Consider the following 14,351-nt stretch of genomic DNA (forward strand, 5'->3'; position numbering starts at 1 on the left):
CAGGAAAAGTTAATTGAGTTGTACTTTTTAGAAAGGACTACTACTCTAACCCAACAGCTATCACTGAACTCAAAACAATGGTTAGAAGTTTTTCTTTCTACGCATAAAATTAAACCCTAAAATTAAAGTCTGAGCAAAAATCTGAAGTCATTTAAAAATATATTCAATAGATAAAGCTGGGCAGGAGTTAATTTCTATTATCATACAAAATGTTAAAATACAACATATTTTAACTCACTTTTGTTCCAGGAGGCAACCCTTCTAGTTGTTTAGGTTTTATAAATGTTCGATGGTGTTGAGCCTTATGATCCATTTTCTCCTTGCATGTCAAAAACTGCAGCCTGCATTTTGTACAACGATGTATTCCTTTTTTCTGTTTAGAAAAGAAAACAGAAAAAGGGGGGAAAATAATTTCAACAACTACAAATCCTGTGTCCTGAAACTGCTCTGGCTTAATTTTAATGATACCTAAATAATGTAAAAACTTGCAGTTTAACATCTCCTATCATAAATAATATCAAAATGCCTCATTTTTAAAAAGTCATTACATTAGTATTTGGGTTTCAAAAGAGTTTGTTACTATGTAGGAACTGTACATGAAAGTTCTATCAATAGGTTCTAATAAAACTTCTATTAAGTGTGGTGAGAAATCTCAATTATAAACTTGAAGTAAACACATGATACTGTGAAAATGAGATGTACTACGTTTTCATCCTAGAAAAAGTAAATTATTTCTAATTTTTGCTATTTCTAGTTGGTTGAAAAGTTGGTAAAATAAATTAAACTCTCTAAAACCAAGTAAATCTAACCAGACATTTCAAAGAAGTTTATAGAAATGGTTATATAAACCAATGCTGTCCAATAATATCTCCTATGATAAAGAAATATTCTAGAGCTGTACTGTCAAACACAGTAGCCACTAGCCACATGTGGTTATTGAGCACCTGAAATGTAGCTACTGTGACTAAGGAAGTACATTTTTAATACTGTTTAATTTTAATTAATTTAAATCTAAAAAGCCATATGTGGCTAGTAGCTACTACATTAGACAATGTGGATGAAGAGGCATAAAACAGAACAACTGAACTTACTGATTGAGAACCCCTTGACTGACTCCCTCCTCAAACCCAGTCCTATCATTATTCTACAGATGGGAAATGGGACCCGAAAAAATTCTAAGGCATTTCCCCATAGCTAGTTAGTGACATTACCAGACCCCTGATCCAGTATTCCTTCTATTACAGATTATCAACTGCAACTTTTACCCTCATTAATATATTTTATATATATATATAATGGATTTAGAGAAATCACTCCTTTGTAGTTATATGTAGTTTTACATATATACACACACATATACACACACACATAATTATACAACATATAAAGGAATGCCTTCTCTAAAGCTGTATCTCTGCCAGATACATCACCATGTCCATTAAATACAACTAACTGTTTGTTTGTTTGTTTATTTATTTATTTATTTATTTAACTTTTAAGCTCAGGGAACATGTGCAGGATGTACAGGTTTGTTACACAGGTTTGATACACAGGTAAACGTGTAACCTGGAGGCTTTTTGTATAGATTATTTCATCATCCAGGTATTCATTAGTTATTTTTCCTGATTCTCTCTCTCCTCCCACCCTCTGCCCTCTGGTAGGCCAAAGTATGTGTTGTTCCCCTCTATGTGTCTTGTGTTCTCATCATTTAGCTCCCACTTATAAATGAGAAAACGAGGTATTTGTTTTTCTGTTCCTGCATTAGTTTGCTAAGGATAATGGCCTCCAGCTCCATCCATGTCCCTGCAAAGGACATGATCTCATTCCTTTTTATGGCTGCACAGTAGTTCATGGTGTATATGTACCACATTTTTTTATCCAGTCCACCATTGATGGGCATATAGATTGATTGCATGTCTTTGCTATTGTGAATAGTGCTAAAAAGAACATATGTGTGCATGTGTCTTAACAGAACAATTTATATTCCTTTGGGTATATATGCAGCAATGGGATTGCTGTGTGGAATGGTATTTCTGTCTCTAGGTCTTCAAGGAATCACCACACTATCTTCCACAATGGTTAATTTACACTCCCAGCAACAGTATAAAAGCACTCCTTTTCTCCACAACCTTGCCAGCATCTATTACGTTTTGATCTTTTAACGATAGCCATTCTGACGGGTGTGAGATGGTATCTCACCGTGGTTTTGATTTGCATTCCTCTAATGATCAGTGATGTTGAGTTTTTTTTCATATCATTGTTGGCCACATGTATGTCTTCTCTTGAGAGTGTCTGTTCATATCCTTTGCCCACTTTCTAACAGGGCTGGTTTCTTTCTTGTAAATCTGTTTAAGTTCCTTATAGATGCTAGATATTAGACCTTTGTCAGATGCATAGTTTGCAAAAATGTTCTCCCATTCTGTAAGCTGTCTGCTTACTTTTGCTGTGCACAAGCTCTTTAATTAGATTCCATTTGTCAATTTTTGCTTTTGTTGCAATTGCTCTTGGCATCTTCATCATGAAATCTTTGCCCATGCCTATGTCCTGAATGGTATTGCCTAGGTTTCTTCTAGGGTTTTTAGAGTTTCAGGTTTTACATTTAAGTCTTTAATCCATCTTGGGTTAATTTTGGTATACGATGTAAGGAAAGGGTCCAGTTTCAATTTTCTGCCTATGGCCAGCCAGTTTTCCAAGGACCATTTATTGAATAGGGAATCATCGCTTGTGTTTGTCAGGTTTGTTGAAGATCTGATGGTTGTAGGTGTGTGGTTTTATTTCTGGGTTCACTATTCTATTCCACTGTTCTATGGGTCTGTTCTTGTACCAGTACCAAGCTGTTTTGGTTACTATAGCCCTGTAGTATAGCTTGAAATCAGGTAGTGTGATGCCTCCAGCTTTGTTCTTTTTGCTTAGGATTGCCTTGGCTATTTGGGCTATTTTTGGTTCCGTATGAATTTTGAAATGGTTTTTCCTAGTTCTGTGAAGCATGTCCATGGTAGTTTAATGGGAATAGCATTGAATCTATAAATTACTTTGGGCAGTATGGCCATTTTCATGATATTGATTCTTCCTATGCATGAGCATGGAATGTTTTTCCATTTGTTTGTGTCATCTCTGATTTCTTTGAGCAGTGATTTGTATAATAATTGTCATGGCAGGGATCATTCCCTTCCCTTGTTAACTGTATTCCTAGGTATTTCATTCTTTTTCTGGCAATCGTGAATGGGAGTTCATTCATGATTTGGCTCTTGGCTTGCCTGTTATTGGTATATAGAAAAGCTAGTGATTTTTGCACATTGATTTTGTATCTTGGGACTTTGCTGAAGTTGCTTATCAGCTTAAGAAGCTTTTGGGCTGAGATGATGGGGTTTTCCAGATATAGGATCACGTCATTAGCAAACAAAGATAGTTTGACTTCCTCTCTTCCTATTTGAATACGCATTATTTCTTTCTCTTGCCTGACTGCCCTGGTCAGAACTTCCAATACTATGTTGAATAGGAGTGGTGAGAGAGGGCATCCTTGTCTTGTGCTGGTTTTCAAGGGGAATGCTTCTAGCTTTTGCCCATTCAGTATGCTATTGGCTGTGAGTTTGTTATATATGGCTTTTATTGTTTTGAGGTATGTTCCTTCAATACCTAGTTTATTGAGAGTTTTTAACATGAAGGATACTGAATTTTATCGAAAGCCTTTTCTGCATCTATTAAGATAGTCATGCGGTTTTTGTCTTTAGTTTTGTTTGTGATGAGTCACATTTATTGATTTGCATATGTTGAACCAACCTTCCATCCTAGGGATAAAGCCTACTTGATCATGGTGGATAAACTTTTTGATGTGCTGCTGGATTCAGTTTGCCAGTATTTTGGTGAAGATTTTTGCGTCGAGGTTCATCAAGGATATTGGCCTGAAGTTTTGTGTGTGTGGTTTTTTTTGTTTGTTTGTTTTTTGTTTTTTTGCACAACCAATTATTTATAAAAATCAAATGAAGTAATATATAGGGAAGTACCTAGCACAGTTACTGGCATACAGCAAGCACTTCATAAATGAAAGTTCTTTATAAAATTCAAAGCAATATATAAATATGTGTTACAATTCTATTAATAGCTGCATCTTAAGACTTTTTTTTTTTTTAACACAAGGTCTCACTCTCTCAGCCAGGCTGGAATGCAGTGGTGCAATCTTGGCTCACTACAGCCTCAACCTCCTGGGCTCTTAAGACTATTTGACAAGTGTGATACACCGGATTACATTATAGGTACAGGCAATTTAAACAAATTCGCTTATATGTGCTCAAGGAAGAAGAGAAAGACCAAGAAATAGATAGCAAAACAATAGAGCAGGTAAAAAGTTCACTACAGTTGCGTTCCCAGAAATCTTTTCTCTATCTATAACCACTCAGTAGGTTATATCATCCAGTGTCATGGTTTTTAAATACCATCTATGCAACTGCCTACTTAACATTACTGCTTGATGTCTAATATGCTTCCCAAATCAACCTGAACCAAATTGAACTCAATATTTCCTTCCTTTATCCCTGTCCCCTTCCTCCAAAAAAATCTGTTCCTTATTCAGTCTTCCTCATATCTCAGTATATTAAAATTCCATTCTTGCAACTGCTCAAGACAAAAAATTTAATCTCTTTCTCTTACATCCATTGTCAAACACATTAGTAAAACCTGTCAGCTCTACCTTCAAAACCATTCATAATCTTTCCACTTCTCATTACCTCATTCAACCGTTGCTACCATACTGGCCCAAGCCACTTACCGGGACTGCTGTAAAAACTTTCTATCTTCTCCCCCTAATATCCTTTATTCCTTATGGACTTTTCTTTCCATAGCTGCCAGTAATAAAAACATGGCACATCTTTTACATGCTTAAAAATGTCTAGTGGCTTTCCAAAGTCTTGGCTGTGGCTTACAAAGCTCCACATGAATTGGTCTGAATTCTATTGCTATAACCTCATCTCCTATTATTCTTTCTCCTATTAATTTACTCTACTCCAGCCACACTGGCCTCCTTGCTATTCTTTGAGCATCCTAGGTATATACTCACTTCAACCCTATATAACGTTACCTTTCCCAGGTAATTCACAGGGCTTACTCCTTTATATCTTTCAGAGAGGGCCATGTTTGAACAGCGTTTATACAACACCCTTTTTTGACCTCTACTCTACTCCTACCACCTCCCCAATCTTTAGCACTCCTCATCTTCCACATTTTCCTCCCACAGTACTTACTGCCAGCATATACATTCTAACACACACATACACAAATGCATTATCTTTCTCTACTATAATGTAAATTCCAGAGGGCACAAACTTGCTTTTGTTCACTGCTATATGATACCTAAAGCAACCCCTGGCACATACGAAGGCACTCAGTAAATATTTCTTAAATGAATAGTGAGGCAGAAAGAAAGAGACTAACAGAGAAAATGCATGAGTAGCATGTACAATTTAGTTCAAAATATCTGCCTTTTCATTCAACGAATATTTGTCCAGAGTCCTGAGGTAGAATATATTAATCTACTAGTCCCTCAGTTGGACTCACGCCTTTACAACTCTTTTATGCATGCATGCATTTCAATGCACTAAGGGTGATGAAGATAGAGTACTTTTTTTTATAACACTATGTTCAACAAAAGAAACAGTGATCTATTCCAAGCATTAAGAAATAAATATCTGTATTAAATTCTTTTATAAGTACACTATATTGTTTGGGATACTTGAGAGATTTATAGGTAATTCTTACTATATGTAATTCCTACCTTTAGACCTAATGCCAATGTGAAATCCAACTCTGGTAGAGCAGTAAAAGCTTGGATGCTGAAGTCAAATTTATTAGACAATGTGACATTAGGCAAGTGACTTTCTCTAAAGCTCTGTCTCCTCATCTATAAAACTGAAATAATAATATACATCTAGTGGTTGAGAGGATTAAATAAGAAAATGCATGTAAAGTACCAGCTGCTCCCATAAGGTAAGTAATTAGTGTATGTTAACTGCTTGTTTTATTAAAGCTCTAATGAGAGTATTTAACACATCTGGAATTGCTATCAATATTTCTTAAAAGTCACACAAACTGGGTTATTAACTCTAAAATCACTAAAGACGTAGTAAGATAATCTTTAAAAAAAACTTACAACTGAGTTCTTCAAAGACAATAAAATGAGGCATGGAGTCAACTACTCTGATTGTCTAATACTTTCGTAATAATGTCATCTCAATTACAAGTTTATAATCCCACTCAGCTATGGTTTTCCAGCCTTGTAAATAATTACACAAATTGTAAATACCTTCAAGGATGCCCGATGACTGTCCTTATTAATAGACTGCCCCCTCTTTACTGCTGGCTATCTACCTCCCAGGCACTCCAAACAGAAAAGAAAATTGGCAGCCATGGCAAGTTAAAACATACAACTCAGGGCATAACAACTTGCTTATAAATCCCACAGCCCACATAGTGGGTCCCCAAATCTCTACCATAGTTATTATTCTTCCCACATCTCTATTTCACTCTATAGTTTGGCAAAGCACCTGGGAAATATCACGTTTAAAAGCCCCATCATGAACTAGAGCTACTGCTTTATACCTCATTCTCCCTTTCAAAATTAAAGTCCAAAGATGAAATACAGGGTATCAAGAATAGTGTTTCCCAAACTCTGTTCATCAAAAAATATTAATAGATACTACGCTAAAAAAGAAGTCAATGGTCAAATAAGTTTGGAGAATGACACATACTATATCCTTTCTTGGAGATTTACAATGTCCACTGGCATATTAAAAGCTCTGAGAAGTCCTGTTTTAAAAAAAAAAACGAAACTGCTTGATTTTAGAAATCCAGGCATTTAATAAATTTATTGACCAGTGACGATTTGGGGGAAAATATCTATTAACACCTGATGGAATACTGTTGGAGAAACCCTAGAAAAGATCTTGCCAGAAACTCTCAAGGATGTGTGGCATCCCAGTCACAACACAGACGATCCCAAATTGATCTGGAAATTCTACTTTCATGATCTTCTCCAACTAAAAACAGCAAGTCAATTTCATGATTAACTAACAACTGAAAATGACAGCAAAGTGAGCACCAATGCTGAATAAATTGGCATGTCAATTTTATCAATAATAAGAGAATGCATTGAGCTTTGTAGTGAGTTGGCAAAATTTGATTACATGATCAGATTCAGTAAATCCATTGGCTACTAATTTTGGCAAAGGCACTGTTGTTCTTTCAAGCACTCAAGAACAAGACTAGTGCTGCATCAAAATTTTTAGCCCAAATAAAAGATGGTTTAATTGCTTCAGGAAAAGAGCCAATAAGCATAATATCAGAATTCAAGGGAGGGGTACAAGCACGAATATTGAGTTCCAAAATTATATAGCAAAACTGGTGGAAGCCATCCAGGGAACAAGTGATGATCTAAATACGGTTCTCTGCCAGAGTTCATACATTGATCAGTAAGTGTCATTACTATTCCCATGGTCACACAACTATAAAAGACAACTCCAGGTCAATGACAACATGTCTTCTCATAATGATAAGAAGTTAGAAAGTGGAAATAAAGTTTGAAGAGCAAAAGGAAAAATAAGATTATAAATCCTCAATCTTTTCTTCCTCAGTTCAAACTCATTTTTCCCCTTGTCCTGATAACTCCCTTCAAAATCATTCTCATATCTACCTTTAGACCCTGAAATATTCAATCTTTTGGATATTCCACTCACTTTTTCTATTTTCTCTCAATCCTAGGCTTCCTATTCCTAGCTATCTTTCAGAATTTTCATAATTTATGACCCACACTATCACCAGAAAGGAAGTAAGGAAAAGAAGTGGAAGTTTCACAAGCAATTCAACATGAAATGTAAATTAATAGTGTCATTTGGAACAACTCTGCTTTTCTTGAAGAATAAATCTAAAGATTCTCCAAGTCATAATCAGTTTTTTCACTAAGACAACATAAACAAATAAGAACTGGTAAATCTCACCTGATGCTTCATATAATGATGCATATATGGTGTTGCAATTTTAATAACTTTGAGGCAAAACGGGCATAGCAAGTTCTTCGTATTTTCATGGGATGTTCTAAAATGAGTTTCTACATCACAAAATGATGATGATCTATAATTACAAACCTAAAAACAGAAAGAAGGCTTAGTTTAACTTGAAAATTTGTAACTGATACGCAATTACAAAGTAACAACGATGGATAATTTGTCAGGAGAACATTATATGCTACTAATCTAGCTCTGATGCCTTTGCAACCAAGAATCTCACTCAGGCAACACCAAAAGACCATCTTTGAGACATTAAATGTAGCTTTCAAAGTTAAGGGATACATCTCAAAACACAACTAGATCTCCTTCTCTTTATCAAATCTTTTTGTCTGTCACCTTCTGTCTTGACTTGAAGTTTCAAGCTTTGGCACCTCTTGCCCTATAAAATGTTTTTCTGCTACATGAAACAGCATTCTCCTTTGGATTGTTAACCTCCAGGTTTATGGCAATGGCAATTTATCTTTTCCTTGCTTTCTTCTTCCTTCAAAATCTTCTTCTTTGGAAAAATACTTCTGCCAAAGCATTTGGTAGGGTTCTTTGTATCTAACAGCACTTTGTATTTCCCTTGTATGCCTACATTCTTCCCTATATAGCACAGTAAGCCCATATGTTTGTTTTTCTACATACAACAGGGCTCATCCTTGTCCAGTACAGAGATAAGCAAACAAAAGTCTGTGGACCAAACCCAGCTTGCTGCCTACCCCTCATATAATGTATAAGTTATGCCAAGTTATGCATAAGTTTGCTGACCGCTGGTCTAATAGGCTTAAATTTTATAACCGAAACAACAAACCAAACATGTAAGAAAACAATAAAATGTATGTGTACCTGGCAGACATATGGCATTTCACCAGGTTTATGATTGTCCTTCATGTGTTGTAAAAGAACATGTTCTGTTTCAAATGACAATTCACAGATTTTACAAATAGCTAAATGTGGGAGAAAAACAGTATTACAATATTTAAGATATTAATATAAAAATTCATATATACCAACAACAATAACAGTAGCAGTAGGGACAGTTGTGAACAGTTAAATAGCTTGTTAACTATGTGCAAAGAATAGTTCTAAGCACTCACATCACCTCACCTACATTAACTCAACTTCTATTAACAACCCTATAAAGAAGGTATTTCTATTATCTGCATTAGTCAAGTATTAAGTAACTTGGCTAAAATCTTGTAGCTATATTAAGAGGCAGATCTGGGATTTAAAACCAAGCTATTTTGCTCCAACATCTGTAATTTTCTTTTCTTTTTTTTTTTTGGAGACAGTGTCTTGCTCTGTCACTCAGGCTGGAGTGTAATGGCGCAATCTCGGCTCACTGCAACCTCCGTTTCCCAGGTTCAAGTGATTCTCCTGCCTCAGCTTCCCAAGTAGCTGGGATTACAGGCATGCAGCACCACCATGCCTGGCTAATTTTTGTATTTTTAGTAGAGACGGGGTTTTGCCATGTTGGCTAGGCTGGTCTCGAACTCCTGGCCTCAAGTGATCTGCCCACATTGGCCTCCCAGAGTGCTGGGATTACAGGCATGAGCCACTGCACCCGGCCTGTGATTTTTAACTACAACTGTAGTTCCCTTTCCTATTAAAGTTTAAATGAAGAGCACTTATTTCATATTTTAAAACTATGATACTAGGCTTCTAATTTAGTCCCCAGCATATAATGCATAGGTTATGTCAAGGAAATTACCATACTGAATCATTTGTAAGAGGCACTTTAATATTAATAACTAATTTTATTTAAAAGTTTATCACAGTTAAAACTTGGCCTTTCAATTGTGCCCTCAAATTCCAAAGTCTATTTCTTATTCTCATTTTTCTAACAGACTTAAGGTTTTCTCACAATTTATATTGTTGAAATCAATAATATGGAATATTTAAATGTTTTGGTAACTTACTAGAAAATTCATGGGGGGTATGTGTACTTTCAATGTGGCACTGCAACTGAAATGGTGTGGGAAACTGACGGTAGCAGTGCTGGCAGGTGGTATGGTTTTCCCAGCTCTCACTGCTCTGCTTCTCAAGTTCCAAATGGTGTTTCATGTGGTTCATAAACCTATAAATGGTTGTCAACAGGTGCAAAACTTGAGATTTAAAAACAAAAAGGATATCTCACAAACAATAATCTGAACCTAAATCTTAAAAATATAGATGTTATTACTCAAACTCTCAAAAGTCTTAAAGTTGTCTAGGAAAGTATACACTTTTAAATAATCACTTTCTTTAAGTGGCTAAGTAAACATCTTTTTAATCTTTGCTTTAAAATAATTCATTCATGTAATTAATCTGAAAGATCACCACTTTGATACAACTCTTAATCATTTCAGATTATTTTTAAAATTTTTTTAGATAAAAGAGCAGGTTCCTGATCCATACTTGAAATCCTATTTACATTTTAAAATGAAATACTAAAAGAAAGGAAACCCTATCACCAAAGGCAGCTACAGAGTCAGGAGGAAATCTTTTAAGGCCTTGAAAATATGCAGTAGATTCCAGCTGCTTAAATGACAAATTACTGGTATTTTTACTTGTATCTTGCTTTCTAAATACATGTAATAGCAGTTTTAATGCCTACAATTACAAGAACCTTTTGTTTTATTTAATGATACTGGTTTACTGTTAGCACAGACTGTTCATCTTAACTTGCAGACAGTGCCCTTTGTAGGCAACATACATTTTTCAGTTTTACATACCGCTACTTCAGCTTCCTTAAAAGGCTTCTTATGAGCAAGAACTACGACCTTCAATGGCAGAAGGTACAATACAAATGGCAATATATTTAAAAGAGCTTACTAAAGCTTTTTGCTGAATTTGAGAGTAAAGTTATTCAATAAAAACAATAATTTTTAGACTAGGTTAACTGTTAACAATTATTCACTTTGAATCCCTAAAAGAAATTATCTTGAAACTAAGTGAAAATGTCATCAATCTGGATAGCAATCATCATGAGGGTTATAATATACACCTCTTTTCACAAATTTACAGCACTACTTCTCTTTAGAATGGGCTATGGTACACCTTGAAATATCTTTTGCTCCTTTGGTTTTAAAAACAGCTCTACAAATGCTTACAGAAAATCCTGGTATTGGTTAAATATTTACATATAGAGTAAAGATAATGAGCCATTAAACTTTCAGCTCACAGCTTTCGGCGCTTAAAGTCTAGTAACATAAAATGTTCCCTGGTTCCAATTCGCTTTTTCCCAGTTATATGAGTTCCCATCAGGAGCTCGTACTTCTCAAACCAACAGAAATGAGGGAAATAGCAAAACCTCTTGCAAGGACGTTCACAGAACAAGATAAATCTAAATATTTTTAGTGACACTCAATATAGGAAAGAAACACCATACCACAATATGTTGACATGGCAGAGAATAGAAATGAAATGTTGACCTATCAATTTTTCATCATTCTCTATAAATATCAAGTTGCCTTCCCAGTTTTTACTGTTAAAGTAAAATATTATATAACACATTTAACTTCTTTGTTCATGAGGTGTTTACCATTAAGGTTACATTTAATAAAAGATCAGTATTTTTTAAAATACTCAATTCCTGGATATTATCAGATATAATTTTCTTAAAATCTGTAAATATTATGAAAATCTAGACATATGTAGCTCGTCTTCATAAAAAATTACCAAAAAAATGAATTTTTCATTTTCTTTTTGAGACTGTCCTGGGCTGCTGCCCAGGCTGGAGTGCAGAGGCACGATTACAGCTAACCGCAGCCTCAACCTCCCAGACTCAAGCGATCCTCCCACCTCAGCGCTCCCCAAGTAGCTGGGACTACAGGTGCGTGTGACCACGCAGAGCAAACTTTTGTATTTTTTGTAGAGATGAGGTTTCACCGTGTTCCCCAGGCTGGTCTCGAACTCCTTTGCTAAAGCGATCGTCCTGCCTCAGCCTCCCAAAGTGCTGGGATTACAGGCATGAACCACCATGCCCAGCCTCATTTTCATGTTTGATATTAAATGGGCTAATCTTAAAGGAAAGGTCAAAAAAATACTGCTGAAATAACTTATAACCTCATATTTCAGTACAAGAAATTAAGTCAGTGAACCACATTGCTTTGCATTTTACCCTATTTGCTAACATGATTTCCTGATGTTGGCATGACATCAGAAATAGGTGGTAGAGTTCTACTGCAACACTGTTTCAGTGTTTTATCTCAAAATACACTTTCCCTTTTGTGAAACTACTGCAACCATTAGCTATTGATGGCCCTTAAAACTTGATAAAAGGAGGTAAATAAGAAAACTCATATAAAATAAGTTTAAAAACTTTGAAAATTATAAAGCACTATCATAAAGAAACCACTAATAACTGTTATAGGTGTATATCACAGTGTATTTCAGGATTTTAATATATGCTTCTTTTTGGACCCAAGGACTCACAGGAAAACAAATAAATGCTGAACTCAGAAGTAACTACAGGTGCTTTGAAATGCTAATTACAGATGACAGTTAACAAGAACACAAAAGGCATATGTATATGTATATGCTTGTACACACATGCACAAACATATTGCAGATCACTTTGAAATGCACCAAAAAAATCAGATAGTTCTAAGAAGGATGAAGAGATACATAATAAAGCAAATATAGTAAAATGTTACTGGTAGAATCAAGGTAGTTAAGTGTACAAGGGTCCAATGTGAAATTTTCAAAACTTTGCTTAATATTTGAAAATTTTTATAGTAAAGTGACAGAAAAACCCTTATCTAATATAAATATCAGATATTTAATGTTAACTGTTAACAATTATTCACTTTGAATATCAGGCTACATAATCAACAAATAATATCATTCAATTTCTTATTACTTTTCTCTTCTTACTAATTTATATAGAATAGTTTCAAAGATTACAACTGAACGATTAAGAAATGCAAATTTCCAGTATTTAAAGCATTTATATATTCCACTGGGAATTAAATCTCTAATTTCGAAAGGTGTTAAATTTTAAAATCAAAACAGACATGTTTCCTATAACTGATACATCTCCAAAACAGGTAACTTTTCCTGCAAGATGAATGTTCTAAAAACTGTAAATATAAATTGAAAAATTTGAGCATTACATAGATTAGTATGGAGGAGCTCAACCTGAACAAACATAAAGTGGCTCTTCTTGTAATGTGAAGAAATATAAAATTCAAAGGCAACTAGAAAATAAAAAATGTCTAATAAAAATTCAAAGAGCACTACTAAAACAGAAAAAAGAAGTTCATTTTGTCTTAAGTTAAAATAAACTGTCCTTTCTTAAGCTATGTGAAAGAAATACAACTAACTGGATCCAAGAGTCAAACTCCACAACACAAGAAAGAACAGAAGCTTTTCAACAAGAGAATCTGCCTCTATTCTCAGTAGAAAGTGTTAAAATCGCTTACCTAGAATGGCATAGAAAACACAAGATAAAAGTGTAACATTTTTATTTGCAGCATTTCAATTTTCAATAGAAATAAAAACAAGTATTTACATACCTAATATTATTTTTTAGAATTTTCAAGCAACTGAAGCATTTAAAGGTTGTATGAGTCTTCTGTTCTTCCTGGACATCTCCTTCATGTTTTCCATAATAAAAGTCATTAACTAACATGATCAATTTTCCTTTCTCTGAATCAATAGTTGTGTTTTTATTTACTGTACTTGAAAATTCTGTTTTAGCCAGTCCCAAAAAGTTATTTATCATGTCTGGACAACAATACTGAAAGAGAAAAAAAATATATAAGCCTTACTTATTCTTTAAAAAAAACATACACCAAAAGGTGATTGTGTGTTTACACCTAAGGCCAGACCATTAAAACTATGCTTGTAACATATCTAGAAAAATAGTCACCAAAAATTTGTGGTGCATATACACAGTCTAAAAATTCAAATAATAAACACCTATTATCTTAATATAAGAATTCAAAAAGATTTGAGAAACCCTAAAACCAAGACATGGCTGTAGCTCTAACAGTTTTACCCTTGCAATTTGCTTTTTTAGATGTAAATATTTAATAATAATTTGTTCCTTAACCAAAAATCATTCATCTCCTGTCCATGTCAAGATGTATAGAAAGGAAATGTTTATATGCCTTGATGTATATATTTAATTATCAAGTGATATACAAAATTTCATAAAGCCTGATTGGGGAAAAATTATAATATACAAAAATTATATAATATAGAATAGTCTCCCTAATTAGAAATTTCATAAAGCCTGGTTGGGGAAAAATTATACAAAAATTACATAATATAGAATAGTCTCACTAATTAGAAATGTAGATAATTTTCTGTCCCAAATGTAAAATTATC

At 34.4% G+C, this 14,351-nt stretch overlaps 1 protein-coding gene across 20 annotated transcripts in view; it reads right to left on the minus strand.

Moving 5' to 3' along the window:
- The window catches only part of LOC101019298 (zinc finger protein 280D), a 244,249-nt gene that overhangs the window by 27,183 nt on the left and 202,715 nt on the right, over positions 1-14,351 (minus strand). For all 20 annotated transcript variants that reach the window (XM_031661167.1, XM_031661182.1, XM_031661168.1 and 17 more), the window contains 5 exons: positions 13,535-13,758; positions 9,956-10,113; positions 8,883-8,983; positions 7,986-8,132; positions 239-373 (listed from right to left, as the gene is read on the minus strand). In XM_031661167.1, the coding sequence (XP_031517027.1) occupies positions 239-373; positions 7,986-8,132; positions 8,883-8,983; positions 9,956-10,113; positions 13,535-13,758 (765 nt within the window). The remainder of the gene's footprint in view (positions 1-238; positions 374-7,985; positions 8,133-8,882; positions 8,984-9,955; positions 10,114-13,534; positions 13,759-14,351) is intronic.

The sequence above is a fragment of the Papio anubis genome, unplaced genomic scaffold (genome assembly GCF_008728515.1).
Source record: "Papio anubis isolate 15944 unplaced genomic scaffold, Panubis1.0 scaffold103, whole genome shotgun sequence".
Lineage (NCBI taxonomy): Eukaryota > Metazoa > Chordata > Mammalia > Primates > Cercopithecidae > Papio > Papio anubis.